We start from the raw sequence: 14209 nt of genomic DNA, 5'->3' as shown, positions 1-14209 counted from the left end.
TCATAATGTCCATACCTGATTGTTGGGCTTGGTGGATAAGCATTTTCCAAAGTAAAGAGTTTCTGTAACACAAAGGCTATTACATGCAGGCCCATCAATAACTCCGGTCTTGTATTTGTCACACTAAAAACCAGGAAATAAAAAAGTAGTTAATGGAAAAATGTTCACAGGAGAAACAAATTAAAATATTTTCAAATGAAGCAATCAACAAAGGATTAATCTCCAAAATACACAAACAGCTCATGCAGCTTGATGTCAAAAACAACCCAATGAAAAAATGGGCAGAAGATCACAATAGATGTTTCTTCAAAGAAGACATAGAGATGGCCGAAAGCACATGAAAAGATGCTCAACATCACTGATTATCAGAGAAATGCAAATCAAAACTGCAAAGAGGTATCACCTCACACACTGAGAATGGCCATCATCCAAGAGTAACAAACAATAAATACTGGAAAGAGTGTGGAGAAAAGGAAACCCTCCCACACTGTTGGTGGGAATGTAAACTGGTATAATCACAACAGAGAACAGTATGGAGGTTCTTTAAAAAACTGACATAGAGCTACCATATGATCCAGCAATCCCACTCCTGGGCACATATCAGGAGAAAACCGTAATCCAAGAAGATAGGTACACCCCAGTGTTCACTGCAGCACTATTCACAGCAGCTGAGACATGAAAGCAACCTAAATGTCTATTGACAAGGAAAGGATAAAGCAGGCCTGGCATGCATACAGTGGAGTATTACTCAGCCATAAAAACAATCAACTAATGCCATTTGCAGCAACATGGATGGACCCAGAGACTATCATACTAAGTGCATTAAGTCAGAGAAAGACAAGTACTATATGGTATCATTTACATGTGGAATCAAAAAGAAGTGATACAAGTGAACTTGCTTACAAAGCAGAAACAGTCTTACAGATATCAAAAACAAACTTATGGTTACCAAAGGGGAAATGAGAGGGAGGGATAAATCAGAACGATGAAGTGAACATGCCCACACTACTATATATAAGATAGATAACCAACAAGGAATACTATATAGCACAGTGAACTCTATTCAGTATTCTGTGATACCGTCTAAGAGAAAAGAATCTAAAAGAATGAATATATGTATATGTAGAACTGAATCAACACAATATTGTAAACCACCTATGTGCCAATAAATTTAAAATTAAAAAAGAAGAAACATTAAAGACACCATAAAGAAATATTAACATTCTTTAAGAGAAAGTTCTATGATAAAAATAATTCAGGCTTTGGATATGGACAGACTTGGATTTGAATCCAAGCTCTGCTCCTTACTAGTTATATAACTATGAGAGATTTCATTGTGATTAGGGTGTACACAGAACTTTGAAGTCATTTTTTCCCACTTAGCATGGCCTGAGGTGGTATGGTACCTACTGCCTATGAGAAGATGGGCAGTCTATTTTTTTTAAATGGCTCTATTTTAAAATGAATTAAAAGCTTAAAATACCAAAATATTTTTAAAATAACAAGGCACTTCTGTCATCTTGTCTCCTTGATACTGCCCCAAGACAAGGAAAAAAAAAAAGATGGGAATGCCCTGGTCATCCAGTGGTTAGGACTCTGCTCTCACTGTCAAAGGCCTGGGTTCAATCCCTGGTCAAAGAACTAAGACTCTACAAGCCGTGTGTTGCAACCAAAAAAAAAAAAAAAGAAAGAAAGAAACCAAATCCTTTGACAAGATAAGGTACCAATGTAATCCTGCTGCTGCTGCTGCTAAGTCGCTTCAGTCGTGTCCGACTCTGTGCGACCCCATGGACGGAAGCCCACCAGGCTCCCCCGTCCCTGGGATTCTCCAGGCAAGAGCACTGGAGTGGGTTGCCATTTCCTTCTCCAATGCATGAAAGTGAAAAGTCAAAGTGAAGTCACTCAGTTGTGTCCGACTCCTAGCAACCCCATGGACTGCAGCCCACCAGGCTCCTCCGTCCATGGGACTTTTCAGGCAAGAGTACTGGAGTGGGCTGCCATTGCCTTCTCCGAATGTAACCTTAAGGCACAATAAATGAGGATGGCCTGCCAAATACAGTAAAAATTACACCAGAGTACAGAAGGATGCTGAGATTAAATACCTGCTGTGACCTCACTTCTCAAAGCTGGGAGAGCACTGACTACATGGCATACCTGAGGGACAGACCCATCTCTCTGGTTTGCAATGAAAGTTTAGGGGGTACAAGCTGTGAGAACGTCCCAGGACTCTATTTGGCATCATGAAGTAGCAGGGCAAGGCAGTGTGTGTGTGTGCTCAGTCATGCCCTACTCTTTGCAACCCTGCAGCCTTCCAGGCTCCTCTGTCCATGGCATTTCCCAGGCAAGAATACTGGAGCGTGTTGCCATTTCCTTCTCCAGGGGATCTTCCTGACTCAGAGATCAAACCTATGTCTCCTGCATTGGCAGGCAAATTCTTTACCACTGAGCCACCAGGGCAAGGCAGCACTGATTAATAAAATCCTTAAAAATCTTATCTATGTTGGAGGCAGTCTGTAAATAAAATAAGGGTTGGGAGAGACTATATTATGAGCATCTCTGTAGTTGCTGAGGAGAGAGATAGGCTAAAGCAATCTGTGTATCTCCGTCTCTCTGTCTCATCTTTTCTTTTTCTCTTAACACACACACACACACACACACACACACACACACAAATTCTGGGCCACAGGAGTTTCACCACTCGCTCATTTCACTGCCCCAGTTGCTTCCTGCAAATAGCTGGTTAAAGAACTCCTTTCATTCAGTAATGAGTAATACTCAAAACAAGCTGGAGATCTATACAGCAAATCTATAAGGAAAAGGAAGAAAGGAATAGGAAGAGGACATCTCGAACAAAAATTTTTTCAGAAGAATATTGCCATGAAGCACAGCAAACATATTGCTATGAATTCAAAAGACTTAATGAAACAGTTTAAGACTTCAAAGCAGGAGACATAATGATGAGACAAAAGAACTGAATTTAAACAAAGCAAACAGAACTCAGAAAGGAAGAAAAAGAAAAAAAATCACAGAAATTAAAGACATAGTATGAATGGGTAAAAGCATGGGAAGACAAAAATGACAATATAGGAAGACTTATGAGGGCTAGGATGAGAAAAGTGAGCAAAGTAAGATGGAAATTTAAAAAGAACTAAAAAGCATTTGAGCTAAAATTATAGATATAGAAGACAAAGGATACCCAGCATATCCATATATGGAAGAACAGAGTACATGGAAAAGAAAAAAATAATCAAGGTAGAGTTCAACAGAACTTCATATAAGTGAAAGAAGTCTTTAATGCACAGATTGAGAGGACTCACAGTGTCCCAAGGAAACTGACACAGAATGATCCCTGTGACAGATCCCATTGAATTTTACTGGACTTGAAAAATAAATAATCCTTTGAGCAAACAGGCAAAAGATCAAGAAATTTTTTAAGGAAAATAAATCAGATTGGACTCGGATTTCTCAACAGCCATCTTCAAAGGTAGTGCAGTGCCAGCAAAGTTCGAGAAAGAAGTGTGACTTGCTTGTGTCCTAATTTCCTTTTCTGTAAAAGGAGATGTAAATACTGCTTGACTTATAGCACTATTATGAGCTATAATGTTTAATGAGGATGGATCACCTGTGATTTTAATAAGTGCTCAATAATAGCTCTTCTTATTTTCCATAGCCAAACTTTCTTTCAAGTAAAAGGCATCAAATGTTTTTGAATATGTTAAGGATCAGAAGATATAATTCCCATTCGCATCTCTTGAAGAACTATTAGAGAATGAATTTGAGGCAATCAAGAGATGTACACAGAAACTGCGCATGGAAGCCAGCTGAAATGTAGGACTGGGATGAAAACAACCCTGAGAAGCTATTTCATAATAACTGTTAAAACAGTATGACGTAGTTCCTAGATGCTTACCATGTATCAGGCACTGTTCCAGTGCTACACTTTTATTATGGCAACAGCCCTGTGAGGTAGAACCTATTGTTATCACCACTGTAAAAATAAGGAAACAGAAACAGCACTTGCTCAAGCTACAAAATGATAAAGCCAAGATTTCAACCTAAGCAGTCTGGTTCCAGAGCTCATTCTCTTAATCACTACTCTATAGCATTCAGACTGTTAATATAAACCATACCAGTAAAAGTGATACGATTAACAAAACCAAGAAGGGGAGATGTAAGGAGCTGAGAGGTAGCAAAAAGGATGTTGATTTCCTTATCTTTAATATCCAAAGTCAAAAGACATTATTTATTTCTTATAAATCAAATAATAGAGAGAGTATATTCAAAAGTACAGAGATGATAATTTGAAGAACTAATAATAATGTACTCATTAAAATGAGGTAGAATAAAGGAGATGGGATGGATAGAAGTATAATAATTTTGTCACTGCTTGTAATGGGGAATAAATAGATGTGGCCTAAAGCAATAGAGAATAAAATATATTTTTAAAAGTTATAGTATAGGGCTAACCAATAAAGAGCTAAAACCAGAATACAAACCGTCCTAAATTATCAAAAGGAACAAAAGCATAAAACAAATATATAACCTCTAGAGAAAGATACAAACCAATCCTTAAAAACAAAAAGTAGGTCATAAAATGTGATATAGAACTAAGACATTACTATAAATGTCAATGGGATAAGCTTACCTATTGCAAGAAAAATATCTTTAGAAAATAGACAATATCAAAAAAAATCAAAAAATAAAATATGGTACAGGTACACCAGCCAAACACAAAGAAAAAAGTTAAGCTACAATCTTATACCAGATGAGGTTGAATCCCCCTCTTTAGGTGAGGGAGCATTAAATAAGGCAAAAAAGAAAATGTTAGAGTTTTTCGAATGTTAAAACATATAATCCACAATGATGATATTACAATACTAATACTTTAATTGGAGTATAAAACTGATTTACATTGTTGTTAGTCTCTGCTGTAGTGAAGTGAATCAGCTCTATGTATGCGACATATACCCTCTCCCTCACAGTCCTCCCCCTTCCTGAATTGCTATAAAGTAAATCAAGTAACGTTAAAATTAATTACATGAAATCTATAAGAAACAGAAAAAGAAATAAGAGAAAACCACTATAAGTAGGAGACCCCTATTTCACTTTTCTTAGTCCATGACAGATGAAAAAAGTTTACAAAAAAAGACACAGAAGAACTCAATAATCTGGCTAATAAGGTACATCTAATTGCCCTGAGAACAGACTTTTTCAAATGCCCATGGAACATCTACAAAATTAGATCAAAAGCTCTACACACTCCACTAAATAGACATAGCAGAAAGCAGTATTCACCAGTCACAATATGATAAGAAATTTGAAATTAACAAAAAAATCTACCTGGAAAATTTGAAATATTCTTTTAATTCTTGAGTCAAAGAGAAAGCCTAAATTGAAATTTTAAGCATCTGGCAAATAATAATAATACATTTTTTAAAATATCAGAAACTATAGCCAAAACCAATGATAAAATTGAAAAAAATGATTCACAGAAGAATGCAGTCTTCAGTTCAATCAGTTCAGTCACTCAGTTGTGTCTGACTCTTTGCGACCCTATGGACTGCAGCACGCCAGGCCTCCCTGTCCATTACCAACTCCCAGCGTTTACAAAAACTCATGTCCATTGAGTCGGTGATGCCATCCAACCATTTCATCCTCTGTCATCCCCTTCTCCTCCCACTTTCAATCTTTCCAAGCATCAGGGCATTTTCAAATGAGTCAGTTCTTTGCATCAGGTGGCCAAAGTATTGGAGTTTCAGCTTTAACATCAGTCCTTCCAATGAATATTCAGCACTGATTTCCTTTAAGGTGGACTGGTTGGATCTCCTTGCAGTCCAAGGGACTCTCAAGAGTCTTCTCCAGCACCACAGTTCAAAAGCATCAATTCTTCGGCACTCAGCTTACTTTATAGTCCAGCTGTCACATCCATACATGATACTGGAAAAACCATAGCCATGACTAGACGGACTTTTGTTGGCAAAGTGTTGTCTCTGCTTTTCAATATGCTGTCTAGGTTAGTCATAGATTTTCTTCCAAGGAGCAAGTGTCTTTTAATTTCATGACTGCAGTCACCATCTGCAGTGATTTTGGAGCCCAGAAAAATAAAGTCTGACACTGTTTCCATTGTTTCCCCATCTATTTGCCATGAAGTGATGGGACCAGATGCCATGATCTTAGCTTTCCAAATGTTGAGCTTTAAGCCAACTTTTTCACTCTCCTCTTTCACTTTCATCAAGAGGCTCTTCAGTTCTTCTTTGTTTTCTGCCTTAAGTCTGGTCATTCGCATATCTGAGGTTATTGATATTTTTCCTGGCAATCTTGATTCCAGCTTGTGCTTCTTCCAGCCCAGCATTTCCCATGATGTACCCTGCATATAACTTAAATAAGCAGGGTGACAATATACAGCCTTGACATACTCTTTTCCCGATTTCGAACCAGTCTGTTGTTCCATGTCCAGTTCTAACTGTTGCTTCTTGACCTGCATACAGATTTCTCAGGAGGCACATCAGGTGGTCTGGTATTGAAGAATTTTCCACAGTTTGTTGTGATCCACACAGTCAAAGGCTTTGGCATAGTCAATAAAGCAGAAGTAGATGTTTTTCTGGAACTCTCTTGCTTTTTCAATGATCCAACAGATGTTGACAATTTGATCTCTGGTTCCTCTGACTTTTCTAAATCCAGCTTGAACATCTGGAAGTTCATGGTTGACGTACTGTTAAAGCCTGACGTGGAGAATTACTTTGCTAGCGTGTGAGATGAGTGCAATTGTGCGGTAGTTTGAGCATTCTTTGGCATTGCCTTTCTTAGGGATTGGAATGAAAACTGACCTTTTCTAGTCCTGTGGCCACTGCTGAGTTTTCCAAATTTGCTGGTATACTGAGTGCAGCACTTTCACAGTATCATCTTTTAGGATTTGAAATAGCTCAACTGGAATTCCATTACCTCCACTAGCTTTGTTTGTAGTGATATTCCACCATCGTGGATACAATCACACCACTGTGATTATCTGGGTTGTGAAGATCTTTTTTGTACAGTTCCTCTGTGTATTCTTCCCACCTCTTCTTAATATCTTCGGCTTCTTTTAGGTCCATTACCATTTCTGTCCTTTATTGTGCCCATCTTTGCGTGAAGAGTTCCCTTGGTATCTAATTTTCTTGTAGAGATCTCTAGTCTTTCTCATTCTATTGTTTTCCACTATGTCTTTGCACTGATCACTGAGGAAGGCTTTCTTATCTCTCCTTGCAATTCTTTGGAACTCTGCATTCAAATGAGTATATCTTTCCTTTTCTTCTTTGCCTTTCGCTTCTCTTTTTTTCATAGCCATTTGTATGGCCTCCTCAGACAACCATTTTGCCTTTTCGCTTTTCTTTCTCTTGGGAATGGTCTTGATCACTGCCTCCTGTACAATGTCATGAACCTCCGTCCATAGTTCTTTAGGCACTGTCTATCAGATCTAATCCTTTGAATCTATTTGTCACTTGCTTCATATAATCGTAAGTGATTTGATTTAGGTCAAATGGTCTACTGGTTTTCCCTACTTTCTTCAATTTATGTCTGAATTTGGCAATAAGGAGTTCATGGTCTGAGCCACAGTCAGTTCCCGGTCTTGTTTTTGCAGACTGTATAGAGCTTCTCCATCTTTGGCTGCAAAGAATATAATCAATCTGATTTTGGTATTGAACATCTAGTGATGTCCATGTGTAGAGTCTTCTCTTGTGTTGTTGGAAGAGAGTGTTTGCTATGACCAGTGCATTCTCTTGGCAAAACTCTGCTGCTGCTGCTAAGTTGCTTCAGTCATGTCCGACTCTGTGGGACCCCACAGATGGCAGCCCACCAGGCTCCCCCGTCCCTGGGATTTTCCAGGCAAGAGTACTGGAGTGGGGTGCCATCGCCTTCTCCGTGGTAAACTCTATGCAGTTTTAATTACATTAATAAACAACACAGAACAAATGAATTAAAAAATCTAAAGAATGCAGAAAGAATGCATTAACCAATATAAAATAAAGACAAGACTATGGCTGAAAGTGAAAGTGAAGTCGCTCAGTCATGTCCGACTCTTTGTGACCCCATGGACTGTAGCCTATCAGGCTCCTCCGTCCATGGGATTTTCCAGGTTAAGAGTGCTGGAGTGGATTGCGCAGGAGATCTTCGCGACCTAGGAATCGAACCCGGGTCTCCTGCATTGCAGGCAGACACTTTACCGTCTGAGCCACCAGGGAAGTACATTCCTGTAACTGAGAGAATTCCTCTGATCTTTATCTCCTAATGCCTACTTTAGATCTTCTTGCTCTTTCCTGGTTTCTGCAATTACCTTTTGTTTGCTCCTTCCCAGAATTTCCTGTCTGTCTGGTTCTCTTCGTCCGATGACATTATGCTGCTCACAGATCAGTCTTGCCCACTTCTAGCTCTTGGGATAAGGCAACCTATTAGAGGTTTGCAGTGACTGGGTTTCCTCTTGTATGGGATTGGGGCTGAGGATGATTTCTTGAACCTTTCATTCTGGAGACATAAATTTTTTTACCATGCTGCTCAGCATGTACGGTCTAGTTCCCAACCAGGGATTGAGCCCATGCCCCTGCATTGGAAGCACCACTGGACCCCCAGGGAAGTCCCTGGGGGCATAAATTTTTCATGATCCCAAAGAAATAGCCAAAGCATAGTGGGTTTTGGTAATTACTCAATACTTGGAAAGGCCAGCACAGGCTCAGCAGACCTATTTGCTTTGAGAGTAAGGATAGCCCTAATAGAGATGAGAGCAGAGTTAAATGCAAACACCTAGAATCTGTTGCTCTTTAGCTATCACTAGCAGAAGCTCTTGGGTGAGCCCCTCACCATGCCTCCTTTCTCCTTTAGACCAGGTTGTAACCAAGAATATTAGGTTTCATCTTCATAGGAGAAGCAGTCTCAATACTTTCTCGTCCAGGTCAGCCTCTGGGGATTTTGAGGAAATGCAGAACCATCTGTTTGGTATCAGATGGCCAGGAATTTCGTTGGCATGCTTTTTTCACTGAGGGAAAGGTGGTGGGAGTTATTGGGTGTGACTCAGGAGTGAAACCTGCTGCAGGTATAGTTTACGGTTTCTGAGGATTTTAGATCACAGAGACTATAGAGCTTATCTCTAAATGTGCAACTACTGAAGCCCTTGCACTCTAGAGCCCGGGCTCCACAAGAGAAAGTTAGTCGCTCAGTCGTGTCCAACTCTTTGCAACCCCATGGACTATAGCCCACCAGGCTCCTCTGTCCATGAGATTCTCCAGGCAAGAATACTGGAGTGGGCTGCCATTCTCTTCTCCAGGGGATCTGCCCAACCCAGGGATTGAACCCAGGTCTCCCGCACTGCGGGCAGATTCTTTACTGTCTGAGCCACAACTGGGCCTGCCATAACAAGATAAGCCAATCGCAATTAGAAGCCTGCGCACTGCAACAAAGACACAGCACAACCAAAAATAAATGAATAAATAAAATTTTAAAGATCTCTAAAAAAAATAGGGCTTCCCTGATGGCTCAGTGGTAAAGAATCCACCTGCCAATGCAGGAGACATGGGTTCCATCCCTGGTCCCAGGAAGATCCCACATGCTGTGGAACAGCTAAGCCCGTGCACCACAACAGCTGAGCCTGGGCTCTAGAGCCCGGGAGTTGCAACTATGGAGCCTGAGGGCCCTGGAGCCCGTGCTCCGCCACAAGAGAAGCCACCGCAGTGGGCAGCCGTGCACCGCAACTAGAGAGAAGCCCCTGCCACAACCGGAGAAAAGCGCACGCAGCAACGAAGACCCAGCGCAGCCACACGTAATTAGATGCCATTATTTTAAAATCTATACAAATGAAGCGACTATGGCAAAGGGTTAAGGTCTGCTGTCTAGGTAGGAAGTACACAGGTGTTTGTTGTTTTGTTTTCTATAGGTCAACATTGTTCTAAGAACTTTTCATGTTATATTTCTCTTCGATCCTCACAACCACCCTATGAAAGAGGTATTATCATTATTTCCATTTTACTGGTAAAGAAACTGAAGCAAGAGAGGTCACAAGAAGGTTAAGAAACTTGCAGAAATAAATCTGATGAAGAAAAAGAAGGCGTTAAGAAAATACCAGGCATGAAAAAGGGGATATCACCACATATTCTCCAGACATTAAAAACAGAGACTATTACAAATTTTATACCAAAAAAATGATGATTTTGTTTGAATATATACATTTTTAGAAAATGACAAAAGAAAAAAAAGAAACTTGCAGAGCACATTAGTGGTGGCACTGGTCCAAACCCAGACAGTCTGCCTCCAGAGCCTGTGCTTTGAACCACCCAAGTAAAAGAACCAGAATTACTTATCCTGGAGGGCAACATTTAGAGCATGTTTAATAGTGATGGAGTCGCATGTCCATCCCCAGTGCTCCTGATAAATGCTCATGCCTTTTACACAGCAACTCAAAGCAGGGACACAACTTTCATATTTGTTTCCTTGGAACTTTGTGTATAATCAAATGCATATAAAAAGTTCTTACTGGATAGATGAATGGATTAAGAGTATTCTGGGTTTTATCTAGAAACAGGGCATTCTGCTATGAACAACTCCTGGAACAGGACTAGGAGAGCTACCTGCTTTTTAACTTTTTTAACTGCTTTAATCTTTGGCTCCTGCATCCTGAGGCACACTTTATCTGCAACTCCACCCCAGGTCAGGATTCAAAGCGGTTATTTCTACCACACCTGTCTTCCAGGGAACAATCCCAAGGCTGTATTATTTCCTTCCTGAGCTTATATTCCTGTTCTTTCTCTCCCTGTATTCCCAAGCCTAACTTCGTTTACGTTCACACTATCTTCCCTAATACAATGTGAGATGATTTGAAAGCACAGACAAGACAAGATGGTCCTTGCCATCTCTGAACTTCCCTTTCCCTCTAGCACATAGCACAGAGGTGGGAATTGCTTAAGTGTCTAATAAGTGCTTATTAAATAACCAGCATAAAAACATAGAGCTTTTGATTTTAAAACCTCATTGAGGATAAAATGAATGCCTTCTCATAATATTTAAAACACTAAAAAAAAAAAAAGGAACAAACCAGTATCTTATTAGTAAACTGTGAAACAGTGAAGACATTCAGCGGGCATTCAGCTACAAGAATCACATTCTTGTTTTAAGCAAAGGCGCCAAGCCAAGCCTGCATCAAAGAGGTAGTCACAAAGAACAGGCTCTTCAACTTGTGGCTTCCATCACAAACTAAAAGCAAATTTCCCACATGCTTTTATGAAAAGGATGGCCAGCCACATATTGTTCTGTTTTTCGTTTTGTCTTGTTTTCAGGCTCAGCCATACACACAAACTAGAATCACTGTCAGTAATCTGATCTTCTAACTAAAAAGACACAGAGACTACAGAGAATGTTCAACTTTATACGATACTGAGCAGAAAACATCAAAGGCTTTATTTAACTATGAGGATTTTACTATTCACCCCTTTTGCTTGCACATACCTCATGGTACCAGAAGATGGCACTCTTCAGCTAAATTTGATGAAACCCATTTGTGCTGACAATAACTTCACGAACTATGGAAACTGTACCACAAGAGGCGGTAACAATGAACAGTTGTATAGTACTAAGTTTCAAATGATTTTCCAAGATCCACATTCTAAAAACGTTATTTCAGACAATTATCAATTTCTCCTTACTTAGGAAGAAGCACAATAGTTGGGTTCTTAATTCCTGAAAATTCTCTTGAGTCTCTAGTCAGCGCCCTTGCCCATTGCCTACATCAGCTATTTTAAAGCAACTTCACCATTTTCTGCCTTCTCACCGTATCGTCAACCTCTCACTCTTTCTCTCTCCTGACTTCTCTCAGACATTAACAGTGCTCATCACTCTTTCTCTCTCCTTTCACACACTCACACACACTCACACACACGCACGCACCCTCTCCACTCTTCCCTTCCCTTCTGTTATCATGTACTTTACCTGCAGCATACAGTGTGCTATGTGGGCCTGTTTATGGTCCAGGCGCCTCTAATACCCCAGTCAGGAATGCACAGGTGCTTGACTGGAGCTCTAATAAGGCAGCAAGGAAGCCCATGCTCCAGAGGCTGTGAGGGCTTCTGTTTTCTGTATCTTGATAAAGATGGATCCACCTCTGCTGCTGCTGCTGCGATATGGTTAATTAGCAAATTAGGATTTCACAAGTGAAACTTGTGACGTGTGAAGGTAAGAAATGAGCTCTCGCTGGTGAAACTGAGAGATGTGCGTTGGCTAAAATAGAAGATATTCCTACTCTTTCAGAGAGGGAATGTTGTAAGAACCAGTAGAAGTCATACCGTTGCCTTTAGGGAGGCACCTAGAGCTAAGTTCTCAACCTGTAGGGAGCTTCAGCTCACCTGGAGATCTTGTTAGAACAGACAGCTGGAGTGCACTCTCAGAGTTTCTGAATCATTAGGTTTTAGGTGGGGCTGCAGATTTACATTTGTAGCAAGTCTCCAGGTGATACTAATGCCGCTGCTAATCAGAGACCACATTTTGAGAATCACTGGTTCAGAATTTCTAGTTTCTTGAGGCTAATTATAAGGGTAACAGGAGCCTGCCTCTGAAATCTTTCATGAAAGTTCACTGAGCAATTAAAAGGCCAGAGTTAGAACTTTAATGGGTTTGTTGTTGTTACTGTTTGGTCGGTAAGTTGTGTCCAACTCTTTGGCAACCCCATGGACTGCAGCCCACCAGGCTCTGCTGTCTATGGGATTCTCCAGGCAAGAATACTGGAGTGGGTTGCCCTTTCCTTCTCTTGGGTATCTTCCTAGGCTAGGGATTGAACCTGTGTCTCCAGCTTGGCAGGAAGATTACTTTATCACTGAGCCACCTGATACAGACTGATTATATGAAATGTTTTATGGCTGCTTGTAAATAAATATGTGCTGAATAAATGCCTGTGTGTAGAAATCATTTTCATTATAACCTAGTAAAAAGGTGGTGAGGCAATAGTTCGTACTTACCCATATCAAAATTCTCTGTGGCTACCACTAGCTTTCCAAATAGGATCTAAGGAAGTGTGCGTGCCCAACCTGGGGTAGGTGAGTTTAAATCAATTTCCCGGCCGAAAGGTGGAGGCAGCCCAAGAATCCACGCGTGGGTGGATGGATGAATGGGTAAACAAAATGTGTTATATACATACAATGGAATATTATTCAGCCTTAAAAAGGAAGGAGATTCTAACATATGCTACAACATGGATGAACCTTCAAGATATTATGCTAAGTGAAAGAAGCCAGTCACAAAAAGACGAACACAGCTGATCCTTGAACAATACGGGGGTTAAGGGCACTGATCCCCTCCCCAGTACAAAATCTGGGTATAACTTTACAGTCAGCTGTCTGTATCCATGGTCCTTAATCCACAGATTCAACCAACTGCAAGTCATATAATACTGCAGTATGTGTTTAGTGAAAAGAATCCACCATAAGTCAACCGATGCAGTTCAAATCCATGTGGTTCAAGTGAACTATACTGTGCTATCCCACTTACATGAGATCTTTAAAGCAGTCAAACTCACAGAAACAGAAGGTAGAATGGTGGTTGCTAGGGGCTTGAAAGTGAACGCAGCTCAGCTGCATCAGACTTTTGTGACCCCATGGGCTGTAGCCCACCAGGCTCCTCTGTTCATGGAATTCTCCAGGCAAGAATACTGGGCGTGGGTTGCCATTCCCTTCTCCAGGGGACATTCCTGACCCAGAGATCAAACCCAGGTCTCTCTCATTGTACGCGGATTCTTTACTATCTGAGCCAGCAGGGAAGCCCAAGAATATTGGAGTGGGGAGCCTATCCCTTCTCCAGGGGAACTTCCCAACCCAGGGATCGAACCATGGTCTTCTGCACTGCAGGTAGATTCTTTACTAGCTGAGCCACCAAGGCCTTGGGAGGAGGGAAAAATGGAAAGTTGCTGTTTAAGGTGTATGGAGTTTCAGTTTTGCAAGATGAAAAAGTTACGGAGACTGGATGCAAAACAATGTGAATAAACCTAACACTACTGAACTGTACATTTAAAACAGTGAACGTGTGCTATGGAAAATAGTAGGGTAGCTCCTCAAGAGATTAAAACCAGAACTAGCAGGTGATCCAGCAATATCAAATCTGGGTATACATCCAAAGGAAACAGAATCATTATTTCAAAGAGACAGCTACACTTCCACATTCACTGTAGTCTTATTCACAGTAGCCAAGGTTATAGGAATGACTT

General features: G+C 40.6%; 1 protein-coding gene across 2 annotated transcripts in view; it reads right to left on the bottom strand.

Moving 5' to 3' along the window:
- Positions 1 to 14209, bottom strand: part of DIPK1A (divergent protein kinase domain 1A) — a 124429-nt gene that overhangs the window by 8400 nt on the left and 101820 nt on the right. For both annotated transcript variants that reach the window (XM_068964562.1, XM_068964563.1), the window contains exon 3: positions 16 to 123. In XM_068964562.1, coding sequence (XP_068820663.1) covers positions 16 to 123 — 108 coding nt within the window. The remainder of the gene's footprint in view (positions 1 to 15; positions 124 to 14209) is intronic.

Source organism: Capricornis sumatraensis, chromosome 2, assembly GCF_032405125.1.
Source record: "Capricornis sumatraensis isolate serow.1 chromosome 2, serow.2, whole genome shotgun sequence".
NCBI lineage: Eukaryota > Metazoa > Chordata > Mammalia > Artiodactyla > Bovidae > Capricornis > Capricornis sumatraensis.
Note: the sequence above shows the minus strand (reverse complement) of the source record. Positions and strands in the feature narration are given on the sequence as shown.